This window comes from Polypterus senegalus, chromosome 2 (assembly GCF_016835505.1).
Source record: "Polypterus senegalus isolate Bchr_013 chromosome 2, ASM1683550v1, whole genome shotgun sequence".
Taxonomy (NCBI): domain Eukaryota; kingdom Metazoa; phylum Chordata; class Cladistia; order Polypteriformes; family Polypteridae; genus Polypterus; species Polypterus senegalus.
The window spans coordinates 294110523-294137199 of record NC_053155.1 but is presented as its reverse complement, the minus strand read 5'-3'; the positions used below and the strand labels follow the sequence as shown (position 1 = coordinate 294137199).

Genomic DNA, 26677 nt, shown 5'->3' with positions numbered 1-26677 from the left:
TGGAAGGTATATTTTGTTAGAAATCAATTAAACAACTTATAACTTATATGATGTGTAAAAACAGCACACGTTACTCAAACTGGGCTAAACCAACTGCAGTCTATTCTGTGTAAATGGCATGCAGTGTCAATATGCACAATACTGCTGTGTAGAGTACAACTATGTATGTTGTCTACAATATGACCATGAATTACATTGTATGAATTGTTTAAATCGGACTATCACGTTGCATCAAGAGACACAACCCACTGCTTTGTTTCCCGTTCTTTCCAATAATTTTGCAAATGTAACACGGCCCCAGTGACCAACATTGACCTTTCCTTAAATGGGTCGGTTTTGTGTACTGTACTGTGTAAGAACATGTCGTCTGTATTTAAAAACGCACGTTATTGACTTGACGCAGAATAAGCATGTTTGGCCGAAACGGAAAACAAGTAAATCGCACTCTTTTTAACTACATGGAAAATACATAGCCCAGCTATCCGATAAATCGTTTCAAGTTTCAAACAAATAAAGCGCACGTTCTCGGGCGGAGCAACAGTAGCGCTTAATGATTCCTTGTTAGCCACTCTCTGTCTCGCGCAAGCGCATCTCATTTTTGTGATTGAGAATAAACACTGCGGGTAGTACGCTCTATTGAATTACAGAGTAATCCGTTGCTTCACGAATTGTTATCAGCGAGCTGAAAAAAGGACTGATGTCAACCAAAAATATCGCTAGGCACTTTTTTAAAAATAAAGTCACCAAAGGAGTCTAAAAACACTACGGGTACGCGGAAGTTGAACGGTCTTGGTTAGTCACGTGATTCCGTCGGTGCTCTCCCATAGTGCTTTACGTGTCCTAAATCCTGTTGGTCGAGTTATGCCTGCTTATTCATAGATATATACACAGCTTCTTTACCTGTTATAGTTAGGTGGGCTGAAGTCTTTACATTGCGTGGAACTACAAATTCGTCTAGAATGTTAGCGTGAACATACTTATTGCCATCTTATTACATCATCGTTTTGTGTAAATGATCCTTTATTAGGAGTTGCGTATTTCACTTATCACCTATTCCGAAGCGGCCAGCAGTCCCTGATTTAATGGGTAACAGTGACCTCTAGTGTTCAGTTTTTGATGCGCACGTTGAACGTTTCTGACTTGTTTTGCTTGCCGTACGCACAAGCGGCACACGCCAGTTCGGTTATTTCAAAGAATCCCCTGACTCGGTGACGCAGCAAACAAGTGGTCTGATGTGACTGGCGCAAAGTGCAGTAGCTGCCCTGACAGCTTTGAGAAACAAGTCATATGAGGATCGCCTCTAAAATCCTGCCGTGTGAGTGCAGTGTGGCTCAGTAGGTGTGTTTGTTTCTCCAGTGCTGATGAGGTTTAGCGGCTGGATAAGTTAAGTCAGCATTTTAATTTTTTTTACTTACTCATGGTAAAAAGACAGGCGTATTCAACAGAGGGGAGATAACGTAAACAGGTAAGAAATACACTTTTGTTTTTGTTGTGTGCATTTTTGGAATTTGATCTTTACAGGCCAGTCAACCCTCACCGCCCTGGAACTTTCTGTGGGCTGCGTTGCGGCATTAAGATAGTACGTGCACTTTCTAAAAATTGCCTGTAGTCGACACTTGTCCTCTGATGCCCGTAAACAGTTTTTTCACCTAATACATCTACACTTTTATTCGTCTATACAATTAAATAAGAAGGGGAATAGTCAGTTCTACGAAAGGTGGCGACACCTAGGGCGCACTAAGCGAGATAGTGACAGTGAGCCACGTTTGAATAGTTGTCAGCGTGACCAGCACGCTTTTATCTTCGCAGTCCAGCGAGCTGTCAACGATCTGGTAGTCTGAGGTTTGATTCTCGGCTATTTAACTACATGGAGCTCATCAGCCCGCCATTCGAGTAGGCAGGGCTCTTCCTTCATATCGTGTGAGTGAGTGTGACCCTAGGTTATGTCTGAAGTGGCTTTGGCTCCCATTAAAATAATTGGGTTGAGAAAGTATGTGGATATGTGAAAGGGACTTAAGGATGGTATGCTTTTAACATTGCAGTGTCCTCTGGTTTTCATTGCAATATAGTTACGTAGTATTCAAAGCTAAGTGACCTGCTGTTTAAAAGAAAATTTGAAAGGAAAAAAAAAACCAGTTTTTGGCCTCACTCACCCATCTCTGTCAGTTACTAAAATCACGGAAATGTTAGAGAACAGTGAAATCAAGAACTACTAGGCACTCGATGGGTTTCTTTCCTATTGCAGACACAATAACTAAATGTATAACTTAAACACAATATCTGATTCTTGTCCATTTTTCTCATAAAATCATTTTAATATATAAGGGTTTACATGATCAATTACTGTGCACGAGTGCAGTTCTCAATTATTGGTGTTTTTGTGGAATAAAATATTCTGTACTACTGTATAAAATGTTGGGGTTGTGGTGTCCAATATTACATATTGTGTTGTTAATTGTATTTATTTTGGTTATGCGTATGGATGTATAACCAAAAAGTATTCCTAGAAAATTTTTTCTGACATTTAAGTTCAATTCAGTCGTTACCCATTACCACTATTACAGACCCACAAACTTTTGAAATTAAGTTATAATGTAATTTCCCTTGTGTCAGTTAAGGGGTTTTCCATTTTTCATTTTGTAATTTTTTTTGTTCCCTGTTTGTAGAGCACTTTGAGCTGCACTCCTTGTATGAAATAAATGTGTTTGTTGTGCCCTGGAGTCAAAGCCTATGCCTGTTAAATGCTTGTTTGGACTTTCGTGACTTGTCTTTATTTGTTATTCTGTAAAAGCTCTGGCTTTCACTCCCCAAAACATGCATTTTAGGCCAGCACACAACTCCAAATTGGCCCTGTGTGTGTGATGTGATTTACTGTCTATAGTTGGTTCCTGCCTTGAACCCACTCCTGCTAGGAAAGGCTGTAGCCATCCAAGACACTGAACTAGATTAAAGGATAATTTCATTATAGAAAAAGTAACTTGAAAACTTGTGATGTACATTCATTTCTCATTGGATATTGTGTTCTAAAAAGTATTTTTTAAATTTAAAAATGGCAGTGCTTGTATTTTCACTTTAAAGTGGGGTTAGAGTGATTGGGGAAAAAATAAAATAACTTGGAAAATACTGAGCTTAACTTTCAAGTGGGCTATTAAGCACACACATCTTTAACCAAAAGAGAAGACAATAATGTGCATGTTGCTATTTTTTAGTTGGTTCCTCGTCTACCCATTAAATAAAAATTCAGGACCACAGGTAGTCTAAACACAGAATTCAATGAAAAACCAAAACTAACGTTTAAATTAACAAACTTTTAGTGGCACTGACAGGGCTGGCTATGAGGATTGTCTCAGTCCCCATGGGTCTGGTGACCGTGGTGAAAGTGGCTCTATGTTCCTTGTCTTTGCAAAAGGTCAGGGGCTGTGAATCGCTGGATTCTGGTTCCAGCGCCCAGAACCGCATCGTTGGACTTGGTACTCCAATACTGGTGGTGTGGTGAAGATTGATCAATCACATCCTCGTGGGCAGACGCTGGAGGCTCTTGCAAAAGTGCAGGGTCTACAGAAGTGCCCAGTTTGTGAATTCTGACCACAGACTTGTTGTTGTTACTCTTAGGATCCAGCTTAGGTCCAGTAGGTTACCACCTACTGCAAACTGCATGCAGTTTGTGTGAGGAACTTGCAGATTTGGGTGCAACTGCTGATCCTAATGTGATGTGAGAAACCTTCTGTGACAAGACCCTGAAGGTTGCTGAGGGTTGTGTTGGTGTTACCTGTGTTCCCAGAAGGAGATGTTTCATCTCGCATGGCACCCTGGATATCGAGAGGAGTCACAGCACACAGCTCAATGGCAATTCTGCTCTATACCGGGAACTGAGAAGGATGGCTGCGAGGGCTCTGATGGCAGATAAGGATGCTTTTGTTAGAGGAATCTGTGAGCAAGTGACACACCATCTCTGGTCTAGCAACCCACGTCCTGCTTACAGAGGAATCGAAGCATTACGCACATCCGAATCTGTTCCTCGGATAGTCGCAGTCAGGGCGGATGATGGAACAGTCCTTACGGATGACACTGAAGTTGTGACCCGCTGGGCTAGCTACTTTGAGCAATTGTTCAAAGCTGATCCTATGGCTAGGACGTTGGATATCTCTGGGTCCATGGTTCTTGTGGCTTATCTTTCAATTAGCTGTGAACCACCCAATCTCGCTGAGATTACACAGGTGGTGAACCAGCTGAGGGGAGGAAAGGCTGCAGGGATCTGTGGTATCCAGGGTGAACTTCCCCAGGCTGGTGGTAAGACTGTCCCTGGCATTGCAAGCAATTTTTGCTTCCATTTGGGAGACTGGCATCATCCCAACTGACTGGAAAACGGGACTTGTCATCCATATCTGGAAAGGAAAGGGTGATCGCCTGGTTTGCGGCAACTACAGGGGGATAACACTGCTCTTGGTTCCGGGTAAGGTCCATGCTAGGGCCGTCCTCAATAGGATCTGTGCTCACTTGCTCACCTAACAGCGACCGGAACAGTCTGGTTTTATGTCTAAGAAGTCTACCATCAACTGCATCCTAGCATTGAGGGTTCTCATGGAGCGCAAACATAAATATCGGCAGAGTTTCTTTGCAGCCTTTGTCGATTTACGTAAAGCGTTCGACTCAGTTGATCGAGCTGCCCTGTGGAACATCCTGAGGGTTCGTGGGATCCGCTCAAGGTAGCTGGATATCATGGCTGGCCTGTACACTGGTACTGTGAGTACTGTGCAGAGTGGAGGCAGAACGTCTGTATTTTTCCCATTTGATTCTGGGGTTCGTCAGGGGTGTGTTCTTGCTTCTACTCTGTTCAATGCTTGTATGGACTGGGTGTTGGGCAAGGTCGTGGGGTCCAGCGGCTGTGGGGCATCTGTTGGTGAAATAAGATTCACCGATTTTGACTTTGCTGACAATGCTGTGATGTTCGCAGAGTCAATGGAGGCTCTGATCAGAGCGCTTGAGACTAAGAAAGGAGTCTGAGTGTCTGGGCTTGCAAGTGTCCTGAATGAAAAAAAAGATACAGGCCTTTAATGACCTCTTGGGCACAGCCATCAGCAGTTTGTCTATCTGCAGAGAGAGCGTCGACCTTATTGAGAGGTTTACTTAACTTGGCAGTGACATTCATGTCTCTGGTGACTTTTCCTATGAAGTCAGTAGATGGATTGGGAGAGCATGGGGGATCATAAAGTCACTGGAAAGGGGTGTGTGGCACTCCTGATATCTATGCAAAAGGACAAAGGTCCAAGACTTTAGAGTCCTGGTGCTGCCTGTCTTGCTATATGGTTGCGAGGCATGGTCGCTATCCAGTGACCTGAGATGAAGACTGGACTCCTTTGGTACTGTGTATCTCCGGAAAATCCTTGGGTATCGTTGGTTTAACTTTGTGTTGAATGAGCGATTGCTCATGGAGTCCCGAATGAGGCACATTACCTTCATTATGAAGGAGCGTCAGTTACAGCACTATGGCCATGTGGCACGTTTCCCTGAGGGTGATCCAACTTGTAGGATCCTCATTGTTGGGGACCCAAGTGGCTGGACCAGGCCAAGAGGTCGCCCATGTAACACCTGGCTGCGGCAGATAGAAGGTCACTTGTTGTTTCGTTATGTGGTGGGTGGGGCAACGCACTGTAGCAGTGCATGCTCCCCAACTTGACTTCATCATTATAGAAATAAATATATGCAGCTATCTATGGCCCTCCTGGGCTGAGATTGAGTGGCTGACCAGGTTTGGCTCTGTGACTAACTAGTGTGTGTATTTCTTGTGTATTTCTTGAACTAGCTCTTAATTTAACAGAACAGCCAAACTATTCTTTTAAATACATTTTCTAGATTTAGTTTGTTTTATAAATATTTCCAAATACATATTATATTCGGTCATTGTGTTTTGGAAAGTCTTTCTTGGCATTATAACATGATTCAACTTTAATCACAAAACTTTTGTCAAATTTTCACAGTTTTTAATTGATAGTAAAAATGAAAATATTTATTTTTGCTTTACTTTTCTTGCCTTTGTAATTCAAGGAGCAGACTTTTGATGCAGTTATTGAAGCAACTGTTGCTTTTTTCTTCTTTTTTTATAGTTGCAAACTTGAGATGAGAAATTTGAAAGTCTAGGTGTTTCTTTATATAAAGTCTTAAAAAATATTTAAAGTTCCCAAAGAACAATTATCCACCACACAACTTGATAACTTTTTTATTTATGGTTCTCTGTGTGAAGGAAAAACTTTGCATTTATGCTTCTGTAAAGTTTCAGTTCTCTTTAAAGGTGCATAAGAAAATTAAAGAAATGTTTGATTAAGTTGTGATTTTTCACATACATTTGGTCAAATAGAAAATTATAGTTTTTTTTTTTTTTTACTTTTAGGAGTACAGATATTCAGAAATGAATATTTTTAAGTATAAGAGAGATGTCTTGTCCTGAAACCCATAGTCCTGTATATTCATATTCCACGTATAGTCTGTAATTGACCCCATTCTGTAGCCTAGTGTTTGTTACACTGTGAGGACAATCTTGAATTATTTGCTTGGCAAGATTGTTTTATAACTTAGAGTTGACAGGCAGTATTTGCATTTAAATATTTCATAAAAGTCCGAATAAAATTAAGTTCCTTCCATGATATCATTTTACAATGTTAACTGACAAGAAAAACTGTCAGCTTTTTTGGACTACTGGTTAGATGTGCTCCAGTTCTCATTAGGTCTGTATAAGCCTGTGCTCGGCACTTGGATCATCCCTGGTAGTAAAGTCTGCACTGAGGGACTACTGAATAACTTCAGTGTTACTAAATACTGTTTTTTGTGTAAAATGCTTATTATGAAACTTGCTATACGCATTGTGTTTGTTTACTAAGGGCAAGTGCTAAAAAAAGTATTTGTGATATTTGATAATAAAGCAACTAACAACAAATTGAAAAATATGTGCCTAATTATGGTCGGCTCCAGCAATAAACAAAAGATAATCCTGACCCATGCTTTTGTTTTCTGTCTGATAGGACATATCATAAAGGTTACAATTGAATTTTTAAATTACAAATATTTTAACACCTATATACTAGTACAAAAATTTAAATTAACCTGTACCCATATTTTTATATGTGTATTTTTGTTTTGCTAGAGTAACCCAAAAAGATTAAGAAAAACAGTGACTTGAGAATCTTGTGACTTACCATAGCTACTTATCATGTGAATGGAGGTTTAATTTGATTAGTAAAGGAAGTTCCTGAAAACATGATTTCTTAACAAAAATCCATTCTTTTAAGGATTAAATTAATTAGATAAGCATTCATCTAATCTGAAATGTTTGTTTTGACAGTTACTATATGAGAAAGGCACATAAGGTGAAGTTGATGAAAAAATATTTGGGAGTTCAAGAAAAAGGTTTAAAAAAAAAACTCATTTTAGTTTTTTTGTTTGTGGTGCTGTAGGGATGGAGGAAGGAAGTGAACCTTTCCCAGAAGTAAATCTCCAAGCCATCCAAAATGAGTACAAGAAAGCATTTGCATTAATCAGTAAAGGGCTAACAGAAGATGAAGCTGGACGGAAAATGGAGGCAATAGAGATATATAGGGAGGGAAGACAGCACTTACTCAGGGGAATCGGCATTGCAACTCAAAGACCTGAATGCATAGGACCTGCCTGGGAGTCTGCTGTGCAGATGCAACAGAAGATGAAGGAGACTTTAAACAATATTTCCACAAGGCTTAATATACTGGAACAAGAGACATCTGTGGCTGGTCCTATACCTACAAATGGAGTTTCAGATTCCCCTTCAGGTGGAGGATTATATCCTACTCTGCCTTCAAATGAACAAAAACCCAGCAGACCACCTCCTCCAAAAGTTCTACCAAATACAGAAAATCGACCCATTGGTACCACCAACTCTCCTTTCTGCTCCCTCAGTCCAAGTCACCAGGCGATGCCTACTGAACTGCCTCCTGCTTACTCGCCTCAGGCTGCTGATGGTCACTTTACATTGTCTTATGGGACAGACTCAGGTGAGCTATCTGTAGTGGGAGATGAATTTTACAACCAGAGCCGTAGTGTTCCACCTGCTGAAAGTCTTGGAGCAGATGGTGAAGAGCTTTTGGTTATCCCACATGGGGTTCAGATCTTCTATGTAACTCCAGAAGGGCAAGTGAGTGCTCCATCGTATCCTGGATACCTTCGCATTATCAAGTTTACCAACACAGACTTGAACAGAATGCCCCATCAGCCACCAGCGTTTCTGCAGGTAAGAAAACTGAACGTAACTGCTACAGTTTTAACCTTTTTAACCATCTAATCTGTTAACTTCTGTTTTCTCACCTCCCTGCTCTATGCTTAATGTTAGAAGCATTGCTTTGCAAATTGTCGTATAAACATCCCTTTCTGCAAAAGTGCTGGGCATTTTTTTTTTGTTTCTAGAAAGTCTATAGACGTGTCATCAAGTGAAACCTATCATCAAATGTTTTCTGGAAATTTAAACAAGGACTTCCACTACCCATTAGTAAATTAAAGAAACCATTGCTTTACCTAGCTGCCTCCCCTCGGAGACTTATTGGCCTCTGTCTTACAGTAATTGTATATTTTAGATTTTGTCAAAGGCAACAGAGAAAGCTCATCTTGCTGAAAATAAGTCTTTACAAGGGAACACCTTAAAACAGTTGAATGTACTTATTCATCAGTTCAGTCCTTACACTCATGCATATAACCATATACATGAACATTTTTTAGAGAAGTTAGTCCTAGCTCAAATGGACAATCCAACTCCTATTAATTTTGCTTTAAAGTTACAATATGCATCTACTGATGGTCCGCAGTGTTTCAGTGATTCCTCAATGTCTCAAAATGGTCCCGCTTTTGAGACTGCTTATGATATGCTGACTCCCTCTAACAATGGATTATCATTTTCTTTTAAAAGACTGCAGTTCCCTGTTAAACCTGCCATTTGTGTGACTATAAATAAAGCCCAAGGCCAAACTTTGCAAAATGTTGGCCTCTATTTGCAAGAGCCTGTTTTTAGCCAAGGATAGCTTTAGTTTGGTATGTCACAGGTTGTTTCTACTGTGTATGATTAATCATGGCCTACAACAGAATGACCCTGAATCTAAGGTTGTTCCTGCCAGCCCTGTGCAGATTTGAATATGCAACTTCAGAAGAAGAATCAATGTAAAAATGTAAACTCTGCAATAAATTTTAATTTTTAGCATATTGGTAAATTAATGGAGTCTCCATAAAATTTAAAATGTAGAACTGAAGGACCTGCTGCATACTTTTTTTTTTAACTGCAATGATTTTGCAATTAATGACAAGCATTTATTGCCTTTTGAAAAGTGCCTGCTATGCTCCTTTTTAAATGCCGCCAAATGATCTGCTTTGTGTTACATTAGACTTTAAATTATGAACTTGCTGGTTGTGGACACTATCAGTGTATTGATTGCTAATGTTCATCTTATCTTTAATATATGTACACAATAGTGAAACAGTCCCTTGATCATTTAACTAGAAAATTCTTAAAATGAATAACAGTTTTTTATTCTTTCGTTTTAACTGTAAAACTGGTACCAGTAAATTCAATTTAATGAATGGTGACGTCAATTTTGTTGTTACTTTTAATCAGTTTTGAATTTCACTATGGTAATAATAACATTTTGTTCTATCAAACAGGTCTGTGACTGGCTTTTTCCATTGATGTCTGCAGATTCTCCAGTTCTGTTGTGTCGCACAGGAGTATACATGTTCCCTGACATGATGAGTCAAGTTTCAGGGTCTTACGTAGGAGTGGTCCTCTCTTCTGAGCTCCCAGAAGTGGAAAGAGAACTCTTTCAGGATTTAATGTCACAGCTGACAGACCTTAGAATTCAGGTCTGTTCTGTTTTTTGATGTAAAACTTGTCATTGAGTGAGTGTGGCAGTTGTAGTTCAGCTACTAGCTTAATTTCTACTGAAAGTCCACTACTTCTGAAATTTACTCTGTTGTCACTTTGCATTATGTTCTGTATAGGTATTATCGGGGCTGGTGCATGCAGTTCCGTTTCTCTAGGCAAAATACAACTGTGCCTCTGCTTTGGATTAGTAGCATCACAACCAATAGGCAACAGTATATAAAGAGTATATTGTATTTTAGAGCTGTGGCATTTCTGGACATCTTGAACTGTGAAAGAGTTCTCTAGCTTTAATAATAGTTCTATACACACACTGTCTCTCTCTCATGCATGTCAAGAGGCACAAGCTGGTAAAATATGGGGAAAATATTCCATATAAACAGGACTTTTAGTGTACTTACTGTAACTGAAAAAGGATTATTACCTTTTTACATTCCCTATAAAAAGTGTGCCCCACCTTTTCACATTTTACTGTTATACAACTTAGAAGCACAGTGAATGTAATTTAGCTCTTTAACATTAAAGCGAAACCATATATATGCAAAGTGGTCTAAATTAATTACAAATATAAAACAAAATAATTGATAGGCAATTGATTTTATAAGTCATATAATTAGTTACACCTGTCTGCAGTCAGCAGGTTTCAATTGATTGTAGTCTAAATGCCCCTGTATGTGAAAGGTATGACTTGGGGTGACTGCTTAACCTACAAAATTGAAGACCAAATAACTACGTCAACTCTGTGAAAAGGAGACTGAAAGGCACAAGTCAGGGGATGGAGACAAGAAAATAACCAAGTCACTGAATATCCCTTGGAGTCCTGTTATATCAGTCATTAAGAAAAGGGATGGAATTGCACAGCTGTAAATGTGGCTAGAACAAGCTATTCACAGAAAGTAGGTGATCATGCAAAAAGAAGACTTGTGTGTGGGAGACCTCCAAGAACTTTGACCGTGAGAACTTTGAAAGAATTACAAACTACAATATATAAAACTGGAGAGACTTTGCAAAAAACAACTGCTGTCCAGATGCTCCATCAGTCACAGCTTTATGGGAGAGTGGCAAATATAAAGTAACTGTTAAAAAAAAAAAATGTCTATGACATCTCAGCTAGGGAGGCAGAAGGAAGACTTTGAAGGTTTCATGGTCTTATGAGATACTGCACCTCGTCAAAAACACACAATCTACACCTTGAAACATGGTGGTGGTGGCATCATGCAGTGGCCATGCTTCTTTGCAGTAGGGCCTGAAAGGCTTGTGAGGGTGGAGGATAAAATTAATGCAACAAAGTACATGGAAATCTAAAGGAAAACATGATACAATTTGTAAGAAACCTGTGCCTTGGGAGATTTGTTTTCCAGCCAGACAACGACCACAAGCATAAATCCAAAGCTACAAAGGTATGGCTTAAAACAATAGTGTTTAATATCCTGGAATGGCCGGGTCTAATCCAGATCTTGGTCCAACTGAAAATTTGGGGCTGGACTTCAAGAAGGCTGTTAAGTCAAAATCACAATGTAATCTGACATAGTTTAAACAGTTTTATAAAGAATGGGGAAAAATGGAACTGTCCAGATGTTCAAAACTAATAGAAAGAGACATGCACACCGACTCCAGGCTGCCATGGCTGACAAAGGTACATCTAGTAAGTACTGACTTGTGGGTGAAGACCTATGAGATCCATTATTTTGTGTTTTATATTTGTTTTTATAAATAATTAAGTCCACTTGATGGAGATCTGTTTTCAGTTTGAGACTTTTTTAGTTAATAAGCATTAAAAAATACAAATTAAATTCACTGACATTCAGTGTGGCATAACAATAAAGTGTGAACATTTTCAAGTAAATACTTTATAGGCACTGTAAGAGTGATTTTTTCAGAAATATATGGGCTGTGTTTTCATGACTACAAATATCTTAACTGCATCCTCTATTAAAGTTTTCTCCTCCAGTTCTTGATTCATGGAAATTGCTGCCAGTCCATTAATACTGTCTAGTGCCACAATGTACTGTAGAGTCAGGATTTTGATTTATTTTATTATAATAATCATTTATGGCTGCTCTTTTAACAAAAGTGACCTTTTTGTATTCCTAGCAAGACAGTTTATTCATTTCAACATGCTGCACTTCTCTGTTGATCAGCAATCTTTAATAGTGCTGAACAGTACCATAAATTTAGAGGTTGTGAGCCCAAACTGAGAAGGACATTCTTCTCACTCACTCAGTATAATTACAGAGAAAGCTTAGTAGGATTTTATGCTTTACCATTAAATTTCCAATACATCATATAATAGTTTAGAGTACATCTGGGCGTTGCCAGCCTTGCCCAAATACTGGTGCAGTGGGCAGTTACTTACTTCACCTATATTGATGAATTAGCCCTGTGTAGTATCGGCTGATCTCCTTCTTAATTAATATTTAGGGATACGGAAGGCAAGTATGGCCTACAGGAGAAAGGAAAGTTAACTGATTCAGGTTGTTATTGTTATTGAAGAAAGTATATTAATTTAATTCATACATACATTTTTTTTTAAACTTGTCTGTTTAAAAACAGAAAGTTACCCTAAAACATTAAAGCACATGTTGAAAAAAGCAGGAATAAAAACTTGATACTCCAGTAACCTACTCCTTATGAGTCTGAATTGCTTTTATATAAACAAAAATAGCCAAATTGACTTTTCACGACTCTGTAGTAGATCGAGTTGTGTGATCGTGGTTGAATGGATACATGAAGCTTTTTTTTTAAATATGATATACTATGTTCATTAGAAATTGAGTGAAATCAATTCATGGTAAGAGAAATTAGAGGTCTGTGTATTCATTAAAAAAATAACATACCAGATGTTTTCCTCTTTTACTCTGATTTAAAAATTTAAGGCCCCAGAAGATCCTGAAGACACTGTTAACCTAAGCCAGAGTGTACATATAGACAGGACTGAAGGGGAGGTTGAAGAATCTAAAAACTTGCCAGAGTGGAGTGAAAAAGTAGCTCACGGTATTTTGACAGGTAAAAGGCAAATCTCTTTCTGAGCAGCTTCTTGCAGAAGATTATGTTAACTTTTCATTGCAGCACTTCTCAAACTCTTATTATGGAGTACAAACCATGCCTGTTATTTTTTGTTGCAACCAAATTATTAATTAAGAGTTAATTCCTTGCTGAGTTTGGAATCTCTGTTTATTTGAATGTGTTATTTTATTACTAGTGCCAGACAAAAATTCCACATTTGAATGTTTTGGTTTTTATCAGAATAAAGCAAAGATGTTTGTGTTGTATTTAAAATTGATCTCACTTTTTTTCCACAAGATTGCTTTCTGTTACATTTGTGATTTGATACTCATAGGTGGGCCCTGTTACTTTGCACTTTAGCCTTTTGTCTGTTAAGTCTCATTTGTTATTTAAATGTAATTCTATGAGTGAGTTTAGAAAACACTGCCACAACATACAGACTTTATGCCCTTTTGCCTCTTTCCCAGCTTCACTGATTATTTCACCATGATGATAAAGCAATGTAACATTCCGAGCATGCCTCAAACTTGGCCCTTACCCTGTGTAGTCATCTAAGCATTGAAAATGCCATCAGTAGTGATTTGTAGGGTCCCTTTTAGTGGGTCTTATGTCAGATTGATCAATGAGTATATCCTGGTACTTTCCAAGCAGGTACTGAATGACACCGAACCTAAACATTTCTTAAGACTTAAATACTTCTTCTACTTACTTTTTTTGTCACAGAGATCTGAAGTTCAGTTTTTTTAACTAGTGGTTTGGAATTTTTAAAACATAATAAGTATGTCTGATTGATATTTACATACTGAGTGAAATTGTAATAATGTAAATGCAATGAACTGTTTTAATTATTCACAGTTGGTACTGATTGGTAAGGATAGTGAGGATTTGGGCTTTTTGTACCATTAGAGATATTTTCTGTTATGAGTTATGCTTAAATAAAATACTATTTTTCATTGATACTTTTTTGTAGGTGCTTCATGGTTGAGCTGGGGTCTTGTGAAAGGAGCAGAATACACTGGAAAAGCAATCCACATGGGAGCCTCAAAATTGAGACAACATATAAACCCTGAAGAGAAGCCCATTCAAGTCAACCCGACTGTGGCCAAAGGGTTGCATGTTGCAAAGCAGGCCAGTGGAGGGGCTGTAAAAGTCAGCCATTTTCTAGGTAAGACATTTCTTTGGAGAATACAAAAAATTTAGAACTAAGACCTTATCGAGTCTTTTTATTTAGTTTGTTTTAATATGTTTTATAAGGTCTCTCACACTGGTTAACTGACTCATGTAGTGTAGGAGGAAAAACAGTTGGTTGCCAAATGAGTTACAGTTTGCTTTTCATTTTCAGAATGAAAAATTAAAGTGTAGGCAACCTCTAGTTAAATCGAACCCCTGCTTTTTTTTTTTCTAAAATGAATTTGCATTTTATAGCAGATTCTACTATTTATTTTTTTTTTTGATGCATGCTTAACCAACTCTTCATATTTGGAAGCATTCTTTACTGTCCAGGGCAATAACGTGTGTGTATGAAGAAAATTTAAGGAAATAAACACAAAGTCATTATCTGTTACAAATTTTACAATACAGATACTTTTGTAATTTACTTTTTATTTATTTATTTATTTTTTTTTTAAATTTTTATTAATTTTATTACAATCCATACAAAGCAATCAAGATTTTACAAAAAGAAAAATTGAGTTACGAACAGATCGATCCCCACCCCTGAGAGAGAGAAGCCAAATAGCGTTAAATTTAAGGCTTGTAAACATACCTAATTTAAAAAAAAATTCTCTGTGCTTTATGAACTTATTTTAAAATATTACTGATTAGATCCTGCCATGTTTTGAAAAAAGTCTGTACAGATCCTCTAACTGAGTATTTGATTTTTTCCAATTTCAAATGATATAACACATCGGTTTCCCACTGACTTAAAAGAGGAGAGTTTGGGTTCTTCCAGTTTATCAGAATCAGTCTGCGTGCCAACAGTGTAGTGAATGCAATCACAATTTGTTTGTCCTTCTCCACTTTAAGACCCTCTGGAAGAACCCCAAACACAGCTGTTAATGGGTTAGGAGGGATTGTGAGTCCAAGGCTGTTTGAAAGGTAATTAAAAATGTTTGTCCAGAATAATGTTAATTTGGTGCAGGCCCAGAACATGTGACCTAGTGAGGCTGGGGCTTGGTTGCAACGTTCGCAGGTTGGATCATGCCCTGGAAACATTTTGGAGAGTTTTAGTCGATACGTTTTATTTTAATCAAACTGCAGTCTTGTTTTCAAATGTTAATCCTCTTGCTTCGTTCATGTAAGTGCACATTTTACATTAAATTGATTCACCTTTGTCTTTCAGCACTGAGTTGTTGAAATTAAACATGACACCCAGTAAATCAAGGGGGAGCAAACTATGTCCCCTGGGCAGCATGTGGCCCACAATGTCATTTTGTGTGGCCCGCACATAAATGTAAAACCTTTGTGATTTTGTTAACAAAAGTGACAGTGACGTCAGTTCGAGGATCCCACAAACAAGTTTAAAACTTTCATGATTTTATTAACAGATTAAATGCATAATCAAGCTGATTTATGTGTTCGAGCAGAAGCTTGTGTTTATTGAAGTGCACCCTGTACTGTGTGTAACCGTATGCATACACCAACGTAGTTGGAAGACCGGTTGCTGTATAAGTACATGCAGACTCGCACGTTTATTCAGATCGCAGATTAATTCGGCCATCGTTATCTCGGCACTGTATTATATTTCAAATTTTGTTATCCTGAATAATGAGTGCTATAGTAAAAACATCATATAATTGAAGATGAATGCCATGTAAAGCAGTGTGCCTAATATGCCATGACAGCCTTGCTGTTTTTAGGGGATTCAGTTTGAAGAGACAATTTTCAAACTAAGAACAGTAAGCACAGTCATTTATCAGAAAGTGAATTACAGCAAAAAGCTAATTTTGTTGGCTGCTTTCTTTGTGTACCAGTTCTATAGTTATATGCAGAAGTGGGTAGTAACGAGTTACATTTACTCTGTTACATTTACTTGAGTAACTTTTTAAAAAAAATTACTTCTAAGTGTAGTTTTACTGCACCATACTTTTTACTTTTACTTGAGTACATTTGTGAAGAAGAAACACTACTCTTACTCCGCTACATTGGGCAACACTCGACTCATTACTTTTTTCCATTTATACATTAAACTATATTTAGACTGGGCAGTCTAATGGTCTGGAATCCCTACAGATTTTATTTTTTTCTCCAGCCGTCTGGAGTTTTTTTGTTTTTTCTGTCCACCCTGGCCATTGGACCTTACTCTTATTCTATGTTAATTAATGTTGACTTATTTTATTTTCTTACTGTGTCTTTTATTTTTCTATTCTTCATTATGTAAAGCATTTTGAGCTACTTTTTGTATGAAAATGTGCTATATAAATAAATGTTTTTGCAAGAGAGAAGTTGCCAGTGGATCTCGTGCATGACTGTTTCACCAATCAGACGTAGCCATGCAGTCACATGACCACACACAAACTTCCTGCGTCTTGCAGCCTGTGAGAGAATTTTTAGTCATGGGGAGCTCCTGCTCACTGCAAGAACCAGATCGTTGTTCCCAAGCCTGCCTTTCATGTCTTTTAACCTCATGTCTTTTCTCCTTTTCTTTGATTCCCCCTTCTTTTTTTGTGCTGACCCATATATATACACTCCTGTCTCCACGGGCCTTAATCACACGCCGCAGGAAGCCAATAAATCAATTGAGAACGATCTGACCCGCATTTGCAGGTGCGACTTGCTCCAACTACCTCATTAACTCCCCGCGGTCGTGCAGTTGCGCCCACAGAAAGTGACACGGCTTTATGAATTTAAAACTGGCCTTTTTTTTTGCTGCCAAACTGAGATTTGGAGCTTTGTGTTATTTGTGCATCATTATTTTGAGTACTTTGAGTTGCCTCCTGTTATTCATTTGCCTTTGTTCACATAACCTTGACACAGTTGTGCAGTGGCAGCATTTATCACTAAATATATGAGCAGTTTTAAAAACTAACTCCAAAAAAGGTGGAAGCTATTGAAAGGTACATTTTGTTGTAACAAGAGTCCACTGTGCTAACTGGTGTTAGAGGCAAGTCTTCACTCCATGCGAGGGTGGTGAAGACCATGGTTGTCTTGTGTATCCCGAACACAATCTGATGTGCAGAAGGACCTCATTAATGGTTTCTTAATTAGGTGATTGATAAATTAATTTTTTTATCACATGTAATTCAAGGACTAATGGTTTTAGGTGTTTAAGATAGTTTTAGTGATATGTGAGGTAATTAGTTGGAATTTTTCTGATAGGCTGAGAATGCATTATTTTTCTAACTTAAAATTACGGGAAATAGTTTTTCAATGTCTAATTTTTTTTTGCAACCCTTTTCAGGATCTGATTAGAATTGGATAAAAGAGGGTTGACTGCATCTGGAGTCCTGCGTTTAACTTGTTAGGTGATAGATGATGATATGTGATAGCAACCTGGCTTTATTGAAGTAAGATAACATTTTGCCATATACTTTAAATAGTATTTTATATTTCTTGCTGCTATGCAGGTAGAGTCATAAACGGGCATGAGCTGCCTTATCATCAGCATTTAGGCCTCTTCAAGACTGGGGCATTCAGTCAAAGAAAATGTTCAGATATTTTGTATTATTAATTGCTTATACCCTTTGTTCATTTTTTTTGTGTTTTATGCAAAGAGACAAGTACATTTTAATGTTGGATTTTAACGGTAGACACAAAAGGCTGCAATCCACCATTCACAGCTCACTTGTATTCAGCCAAGGAAGGACACCTAACCATTAAAAGACTCAAAATCAAAATACTTATGGAGTGATGGAAGACAAAGTGATGGCATTCTGAATATTAAACTGTACGTCCAAATTGTTTTGTATACAGCAAAATGTGTCCAATCCAAATTAATTTTTGCATATGGTAAAAATAAACGTTTTGACATGACTGTCTCATTTCAACAGAAGGGAATGTATAGAGTGTACTACATATACATTTTTTTCCACACTCACTTCTCACAAACTTTGTAAAAAAAATTTAATACATAGAATTTGTAAACCCATTTAGTGAGTGACTATGCTATGTCAATTTATTGTTATTGCTATATTTTGGTTATGTGTGTAGTAATCTGATTGGAGAACAGGAATGATTTTTATAGAAACTGTATCAACTATAACAAGATATACTGTATTGGCCTAAAAGTACATTTCTACATTGAAAATTGTGTTTTCTTGGTTTTCTCTTTTTTTCTGTAATCAGTTTTATTTTGTCCATCGGATGTTCTTAACAGCAAGGTAATCAAGTGTATCACCAACTTTAGTGTGTTTGTTTTTCATTTTTAGGCCATGTTTTATTAGGGTTTGTTATGCTGATGGAGATAGGTTAAAGAAAAAATGTTGTCTGTTCTGTTTATTCCCCAACCCTCTATTATTCCTCCTTTCTACTGTAATTTACCTATTAAAATCCTAAAACTGAAAAGTCGAATTGTTATTTTATGTATGAATTTGTGTGCCTTTATGAATCCTTTCTGAGGTTATTTTGAGTATCCCTCTTCGAGCACATTTCAACTTATCTCACCCACTTTATACATTGTTTTCTGATTCAACTAACTAGCTAGACCTAGTTAATTACTTGTGTTTTAGACTGCAGTTATTTGCCTTCCATCCCATAGAATTCTAATTCTAAAAGACTATCTCTAGTTCTCCAAAATATTTGCATATCCAATTAAAATTGAAGCACTATGTAGATCACACCTCATAAGTGCTATACCAAAGGTATAAATGCCAGTCCCAATTGTCATTTTTGTTTTATAAATATCCTTGGTATGTTTCTTCACATATTCTGGAACTGCTATTCAGTTTCTACTTTCTGGCCTACAGTCTCTGAATTTTCTGTCGTTTATTCATTCTCTGTTAATAATATTTCCTTCCTGCAGTTTGCTGTTTGGCATTGGATTACTGCCACTCAGAATTGCAATTTTAATTTGAATTTCTAATCTGCTCACTTTTGTCTGCTTCTGTTGGTTACATCTCTCACTTCGGAGTGTAGAGGCTGTGTTGATCCAAGACCCTCTGATGACCTGCTTGAAGTACTCATTTTGGAAAACCAAAAACTACTGATACTAATACTAATACTAATTATTATTGTTCTTGCTGCTGGTTTTTGATTTTAGTAAAATCTAACCGCAAAGTGAAACTTTATTATGTAAAATATGCAAAAAGACGTCAAGCTATAAAACATTTGACTAGTCATTTGGTGCATGTCTCTAAAACGTAGTGAGAATTATAAATTACTGGGATGTTTACATTTTGCTTTTATGTATGTAATGTCTTAAGTAATTACAGTAAGTATTATTGGCAAGTGTTCTCAAAAACAAACCCAATCTACTATGATAAATCAAGAATATGTTTAGCCTGCTTACAAATTTAGCTAAGGGAAGGCGTTGCTAAATGTTAGAGGAACTATTCTAAAGACCTGCAGCCACAATATCCTTCCAGAACTGGGTTATGCATTCCTGGACTTGAAGGCAGTTTAAATTAATAAAATATTCATAGTGTATGTAATCAAAGAAGTTAACAGTTTAATTGCCTAATAGACACATAGCTGATAGAATGAATGAGCCCCTTACCTCCTAATAAGAATGCATTATTATAAAACGTCTTGTACATTGTTGTTTCTGTTCTTTTCTAGTTGATGGAGTCTGTAAAATTGCTAGCACTGTTGGTCGGGAGCTAGCCCCTCACGTGAAAAAGCATGGCAGCAAACTCATTCCTGAGTCACTGAAAAAAGACAAAGAGGCAAAGTCAAATTTAGATGGAGCCATGGTGGTGGCAGCCAGCGGTGTGCAGGGTAATGTATTCCTTGCTCCGTCAGTCTCTTCCTGGAAAACAAATGATGCTGTCTTAATAATAAAAGGCCTTTTGTTAAAGAGCACAAACTGTCCAAATACTAATCATGTATTCAATTGCAGGCTTTGCTGCTATTTGGACTGGCTTGGAAGTGGCCGCCAAGAGCATTTCCAAAAGTGTTGCATCAGAGACTGTCCGTACTGTGAAATATAAGTAAGTACAACATGATTTCAGATTTTCTAACTTAATGTTTTTTGTTTTTTTTTGAGTCCAGCAGGTAATTTTAAGCTTTTGCTTCATATGAATATGGTAGACAACACTCTTTTTGTCCTCAGGGTGAAATTTAGTAATAGCAAAAACCTCAGTTTCATTTATGTTAAAAAACTGTGTAATTGAGCTGTTTTTTCAATTAAACTGAAAAATATATTTTGCTGGTTAGAGTAGCTATCAATCACATGTCTTCCTCACTTCTAGCTTTATTATTGAGTAACTTTAATATATGTAGTTACCTCAATAGTCAATAATATAGAGCACCACTACATACAGTAACTACTTTGTGAAGTGTGACCCAATTCATTAGACTGTAATCCACTGTGCATAGTTTCAATAAAACAGAAGATTTTGTCATTTAATATGTTGCAGTATGCTCTGCATGTCATCTTGATGTACTCAAACGTATTTACAGCAACAGGATTTGTCTCCACCATATACTGTAGTCCAGTCTGCATTTTTATAACGAGTATTTTATATTCATCCCTAGAGTGCCCTCAAAAACAACATTTATTTATATAGTACATTTTCTTAAAAACAATGTAGCTCAAACTGCTTTACATGATGAAGAAAGAGAAAAAAGACAAAATAAATAATTAAAGTTAGGGAACACTAATTAACATAGAATAAAAGTAAGGTCCGATGGCCAGGGAGGACAGATAAAACAAAAAAACTCCAGGCGGCTGGAGAAAACAATAAAATCTGCAGGGGTTCCGAGGCCACAAGACCACCCAGCCCCCTCTAGGCATTCTACCTAACATCAATGACCTCAATCAGTCCTCATTGTATTCAGGGTGCACATGGAAGAATTTGATGATGATGGTCATGTGGACTTCTTCCCTTTAATCCATCAATGTAGGGACATCATGGTGCTTTGATTAGGTGGTGGTGGCACAGATGGCCACCACAGAAAACCAGAAAAAGAACAGAAGATAAAGTAGGGGTTAGTATAGATTTTGGAGCCACCATGAATAATAATGATAAGTAATTGAATATAAGCCTCAAGTGTTAGTCCAGGCTAATTCTTGCTTTTAAATGGGACTTATTTTTTAATTAAACTTGCTGTTTTCCAATGTTGGAACCAAAGCAAAATGTTTTACTTACATGTGAAAGGAATGTGCTTGGAACAAATATAACAAGATTTTCATGAATATGTTTTAAGATTTGGCATTTAACTGTGGTTTTTTGCTTTCTAATGATAATAGAATTGTCAGCATTTATTGCTATGTAGAGCTATGGCTGGCCTTTATAAACTGTGACATTTTAAATACATTTAATGAAGACTGCTTCTAATTTAATGCCTCCTAAAATTAACCGACTTTTGTGTGTCCTGATTTTGTCATCTGATAAATGAAGCACTGTCTTGCTGCAATCATGTGTTATGAAAGATACAAACTTTCCATTGGGAAGCTCATTTTGGACGGCCTTCTTGCTAGCTGGAGAATAATGCCAGCAACTTTGTTTATACTTCTGTAATGACCTTTTACATCATTCCAATTTACCAAAAAAATAAAAAGCTTAGCCACCTTGGATACGTTTTAATCGTTTCCACATTAACTCCATGATTCAATGCTTTATTCCAGCTTCCTAAAACTCTTCTGTTGTTTAATTTCAAAGAGCAGTACATCTCTGTTAATGCATGCCATCTTGAAGGCCAAGTCACTTTTTTTGACATTTGCGATTTCCAGTTGTGGACTTCATTTTTGTATAATCTTAGCATGTCAGGCCATTGCAGTTTACTCCTGTGACCACCAGTCAAGTGCTTTGACACTGCAACTCACCCCAACTAAATCAAACAGATTTGGATTGGCCTTAAGTCATAGATGCTGACTCTATGTTCATGAGGGCTGAAAACCAATGAGTGTTAAGCCTAAGGAACGATGCATAGAATGCTGTGAGTGTTTTGGACTTAGCAAATAGATGAGAGGCTTATTTGTCTGATGTTGTGTTTTACGGACTTTGATGGAATGGAAAAAGTGCCAAGATTGCAACCTGATTTGCCATAACTGTAAAGCTTTTGCGCAGCCAACAACTCTGTTCAGGCAGCACATTACTGGCTGTCAGAAAAAGGAACGGGCTTGTGATAATTTGGAAATGTGAAACTGTGCTTGAAACTCTTTGTGGAGTCATCTAATTGTACAATGTAATATGATACGAAGAGGCAACAAGATCAGCAGTTGCAGTCATCAAGTTTGGTATCCCTTCTGACTAGAAGTTTTGTAATGCGGCATTAGCCTTAGACATTTTTTGCTTATAATGCTACCATTTGCATTCAGTGTTAAATATAAGCATTCAGGGGCTGCACAGAAGCATAGTGGGTAGTGTGTTCCTTTCTGTTTTAAGCAAGGTTTATTGTTTTAGTATATGTTGAGCATAGGCAGGTCTTACAGTATATAAGTATTATTGCTCCAGTAGCTATAATGTTTTAATTGCAAGGGCCCAACAATATTCATATTGGTTAGTTCTTAATTATTTGATGGCTCTTGGTTAGTGCTGCTTCTTTCAAATCAAGCATGTTGGGTTTGAATCCTACACCTGGTTGCACAATCTTTATTCCATCATACTAAACAACTTCTGAGCCTGTGTGAGTGACCAAATAACTTGGCAGCAATGGCAACACCATATGGTGGCCAGTCTTACTGACGACATCTTTGTACAGTCAGCATGTCACCCTGACAAGGTGCTGGTTAGTTTAACGTAGTCCTCTTTGAGTTTTGCTGCTGGCATGGGTGGCACCTAAATTTTGCTATATGTTAGAATTTCATACACGTTTTCACTGTGGCATTAAATTTGCTTATCTAGTAGAGTTAACATTACTCATAATTCTTAATTTTAATTATGCAACTTGCTACAGCAATTCAGATTTATAGTTGAGTGGACACTTGTTCTTTTTTATAAGTTCAGTATTTTTCCAACTCGGTCATTTCTTCACAATCATCTTGTATATTAATTTGCCACATAGAACTGTTCTGAAGTAGAGCTTTTAGTATGTATGTGTGTATATATATATATATATATATATGTATATATATATGTGTATATGTATATATATATATATATATATATATGTGTATATATGTGTATATATATATATATATATATATATATATATATATATATATATATATATATATATATATATATATATATATATATATATATATATATATATATGTATTTGTGTGTGTATATGTGTGTGTATATATATATATATATATATATATATATATATATATATATATATATATATATATATATATATATATATATATATTGTGACGGACAGCGGGTCCCATGCCCGGCGGGGCGCTCTGATGCATACGTCCCGGGGAGCCATCATGGACTTTGCAATACCTCCCGGCGCTTGGGGCAGTCTCCCTGGCACTGGATTCCTCCATCTCCCCCGTGGCTCCATGGGACATGGAGCCCACCACACAACCGGTTGGGAGATGGGGTGGCCGCTAGGGGTGCTGCAGAGTTCCAGCCACCACACTGGGCGGTTTATCAGCCCCACCGGAGGTGCAATTAAGACCAGCTGGTCAGGCACCTGGATCACTTCCGGATGGGGCATAAAGGGCCTGCCTCCCAGCAATCGAGGCCAGAATCGGGAGGAAGAGGACGAGGTTGCCTGGGAGGAGTGGTGGAGCAGGAAAGTGTGGGTTTGTGTTTGGCTTCTTTGTGTTTGTGTTTGGACTGTGTTTGGGCTGTGTGGCACGGGGAAGACGTGTCACACAGCTGAAGAAAAATAAATATTTGTGAGTGTGAACACGTGCCTCTGCCTATTCTATGCGGGTGGGCGCTATAAAGCGCCTTGTTTACTAGGCGTAGTCGGCAGGATCCCGGCCCGTCCATTTGGGTGGAACCTGCGTTTTACTCTTGCTGACCCGGCATAGCGGCGCAGCAGCGAGAGGCGGTTCTCGGCTCAGCGGCGTGGAGAGCGCGCTCGGCGCAGCTACAGGCAACAGTCGGGCAGGACTGCACAGCACAGCGCACTGAAGCGCGCACGCGGCAGGAGCCGCCAAGCCAGCACTGCAGCGCGCGCGCGCAGGGGCGCAAGCAGGCCGCGCAAGCCAGCGGGGACTACCCAACGAAGCCGCCGAGGAGCTGCAGCAGCGCCTTTTGTCATGGGGAAGAAAAAGCGGGCGGACACAGAGGCCAACTGGCAGGCGCCGCCCGCTAGTCCGCCGCCGCGGGTTGCAACGGAGGTAGGTGGCGAGTTGCGGGTATGTTTTCGCCTGCGGGTCATCCTACCTCCTGGGCCCGAGGCGAAGCACCGGTGCGGGCAGGGGCAGTGTCCATGGCGTGGCAGCGGAGCCAGCTCGGGGTGGCGAGGCGGAGCTGTGTCTTCCCTCGGCAGGCCAGCGGCTGGCGGAGGAGAGCCGGACGAGCTTCCCAGCGCGGCGCCCTGCAAATGGGGCAGGGCGGCTCCAGCGAAACAGGTAAGCGGGGGCGTGTGTCAATCACCCGCCGAGGAGGATCGGCAGGCGGGGATGGCGGGCGCCCTTCCCTCTCCTCCAGACTACCGAAGGGCCTGTGGGGATCCACAGGGTCTTCTTAACCTTGATCGGCGGAGGCGACACGGAGAGCCCAAATCCACCGCCGGCCGCCACTATTAATGTTTCTTGGGCTGTAGGGGAGGTGAAGTCCGTTGTCCTCGCCCTACAGTCCCTTTACAAGTTTTCAGGTCCTGTCGGAGGTGAAGGAGGGGCTGGAGAAGAAGCTCGGTATCCCGTGCGGGGCCCTGGCTGAATGGCCGTGGCGGCGGGTGGCCAGCCTCCCACCGGCAGGACAGAGCGGTGCAGGTAAGTGAAGCCGGCACCGCAGAGAAAGGGCGGGGCAGCGGCGGCAGCAGTGTTGCTTAGTACTGCCTGTCAGGCGGACCCGCCCACCACGAGAGGCTGCTGTGATGACTGACAGCAAGGCGGACGGCGTCGGGGAGGCAGCAGGTGGAAACGGCTGCCAAACAACCCGCCCGACCGCTAAGCGCCAGTCTTGCGGCAGTCAAAGGGCGCGGCGGTGCGGGGTCCCTCCTTTTCTCATAGGGGACTCAGACCGCCAGTGCGACCCAAAGGAAAGGGGAACGGAAGAGAAGCGGAAACCCGTACATAGAGCAGTGTATGCCTGGCGGCTTGGAGCGAAGGAGGGCTGCACTGCAGAGAGCGGAACCGTCACAAGCCCTCCTCGGAGGCGAAGGGGCAGATGTTCCCTGCCTGCTTCCGCATGCAGAGGGCCGTACTGGAGGTCGGCGGTGTTATGACTGTGGCGCCCGGTGGCCATGTCTGGCGGGCTTGTCGAGGGACATCGAGGGCAGCGCCCCAGACCTGTTTATTCTGTTTTACAGGCGCAGCAGCGGAACCAGGAATGCCGACTCCCCATCCTGGAAGACCGGCCCTCAGGGCAGGCGATGAGCCCCACAAGCCTCATCTGAGGGAGGGGCCATGTGGCGGACAGCGGGTCCCATGCCCGGCGGGGCGCCTCTGATGCATACGTCCGGGGAGCCATCATGGACTTTGCAATACCTCCCGAGGCAGGGGCAGTCTCCCTGGCACTGGATTCCTCCATCTCCCCGTGGCTCCATGGGACATGGAGCCCACCACAACAACCCGGTTGGGAGATGGGGTGGCGCTAGGGGTGCTGCAGAGTTCCAGCCACCACACTGGGCGGTTTATCAGCCCCACCGGAGGTGCAATTAAGACCAGCTGGTCAGGCACCTGGATCACTTCGGGTGGGGCATAAAAGGGCCTGCCTCCCAGCAATCGAGGCCAGAATCGGGAGGAAGAGGGCGAGGTTGCCTGGGAGGAGTGGTGGAGCAGGAAAGTGTGGGTTTGTGTTTGGCTTCTTTGTGTTTGTGTTTGGACTGTGTTTGGGCTGTGTGGCACGGGGGAGACGTGTCACACAGCTGAAAAAAAAATAAATATTTGTGAGTGTGAACACGTGCCTCTGCCTATTCTATGCCGGGTCGGGCTATAAAGCGCCTTGTTTACAATATATATATATATATATATATATATATATATATATATATATATATATATATATATATATATATATATATATATATATATATATATATATATATATATATATATATATATATATATATATATATATATATATATATATATATATACACATATATATATATATATATATATATATATATATATATATATATATATATATATATATATGTAAACAAGCGCTTTATATAGCAAGTTTCGCATAGAATAGGCAGAGGCACGTGTTCACACTCACAAATATTTATTTTTCTTCAGCTGTGTGACACGCCTTCCCCGGCACACAGCCCAAACACAGTCCAAAGCACAAACACAAAGAAGCCAAACACAAACCCACACTTTCCTGCTCCACCACTCCTCCCAGGCAACCTCGCCCTCTTCCTCCCGATTCTGGCCTCATTGCTGGGAGGCAGGCCTTTATGCCCCACCCGAAGTGATCCAGGTGCCTGACCAGCTGGTCTTAATTGCACCTCCGGTGGGGCTGATAAACCGCCCAGTGTGGTGGCTGGATCTCTGCAGCACCCCCTAGCGCCACCCCATCTCCCAACCGGTTGTTGTGGTGGACTCCATGTCCCATGGAGCCACGGGGAGATTGAGGAGGAATCCAGTGCCAGGGAGACTGCCCC

General features: G+C 39.7%; 1 protein-coding gene across 1 annotated transcript in view; it reads left to right on the top strand.

Moving 5' to 3' along the window:
* Positions 1 to 928: 928 nt before the first annotated feature.
* Positions 929 to 26677, top strand: part of sparta (spartin a) — a 35288-nt gene continuing 9539 nt past the window's right edge. Inside the window, exons 1-7 of the mRNA XM_039745802.1 lie at positions 929 to 1465; positions 7449 to 8254; positions 9670 to 9867; positions 12763 to 12892; positions 13863 to 14057; positions 19607 to 19765; positions 19887 to 19977. Of these exons, the coding sequence (XP_039601736.1) occupies positions 7451 to 8254; positions 9670 to 9867; positions 12763 to 12892; positions 13863 to 14057; positions 19607 to 19765; positions 19887 to 19977 (1577 nt within the window). The 5' untranslated portion in view covers positions 929 to 1465; positions 7449 to 7450. The remainder of the gene's footprint in view (positions 1466 to 7448; positions 8255 to 9669; positions 9868 to 12762; positions 12893 to 13862; positions 14058 to 19606; positions 19766 to 19886; positions 19978 to 26677) is intronic.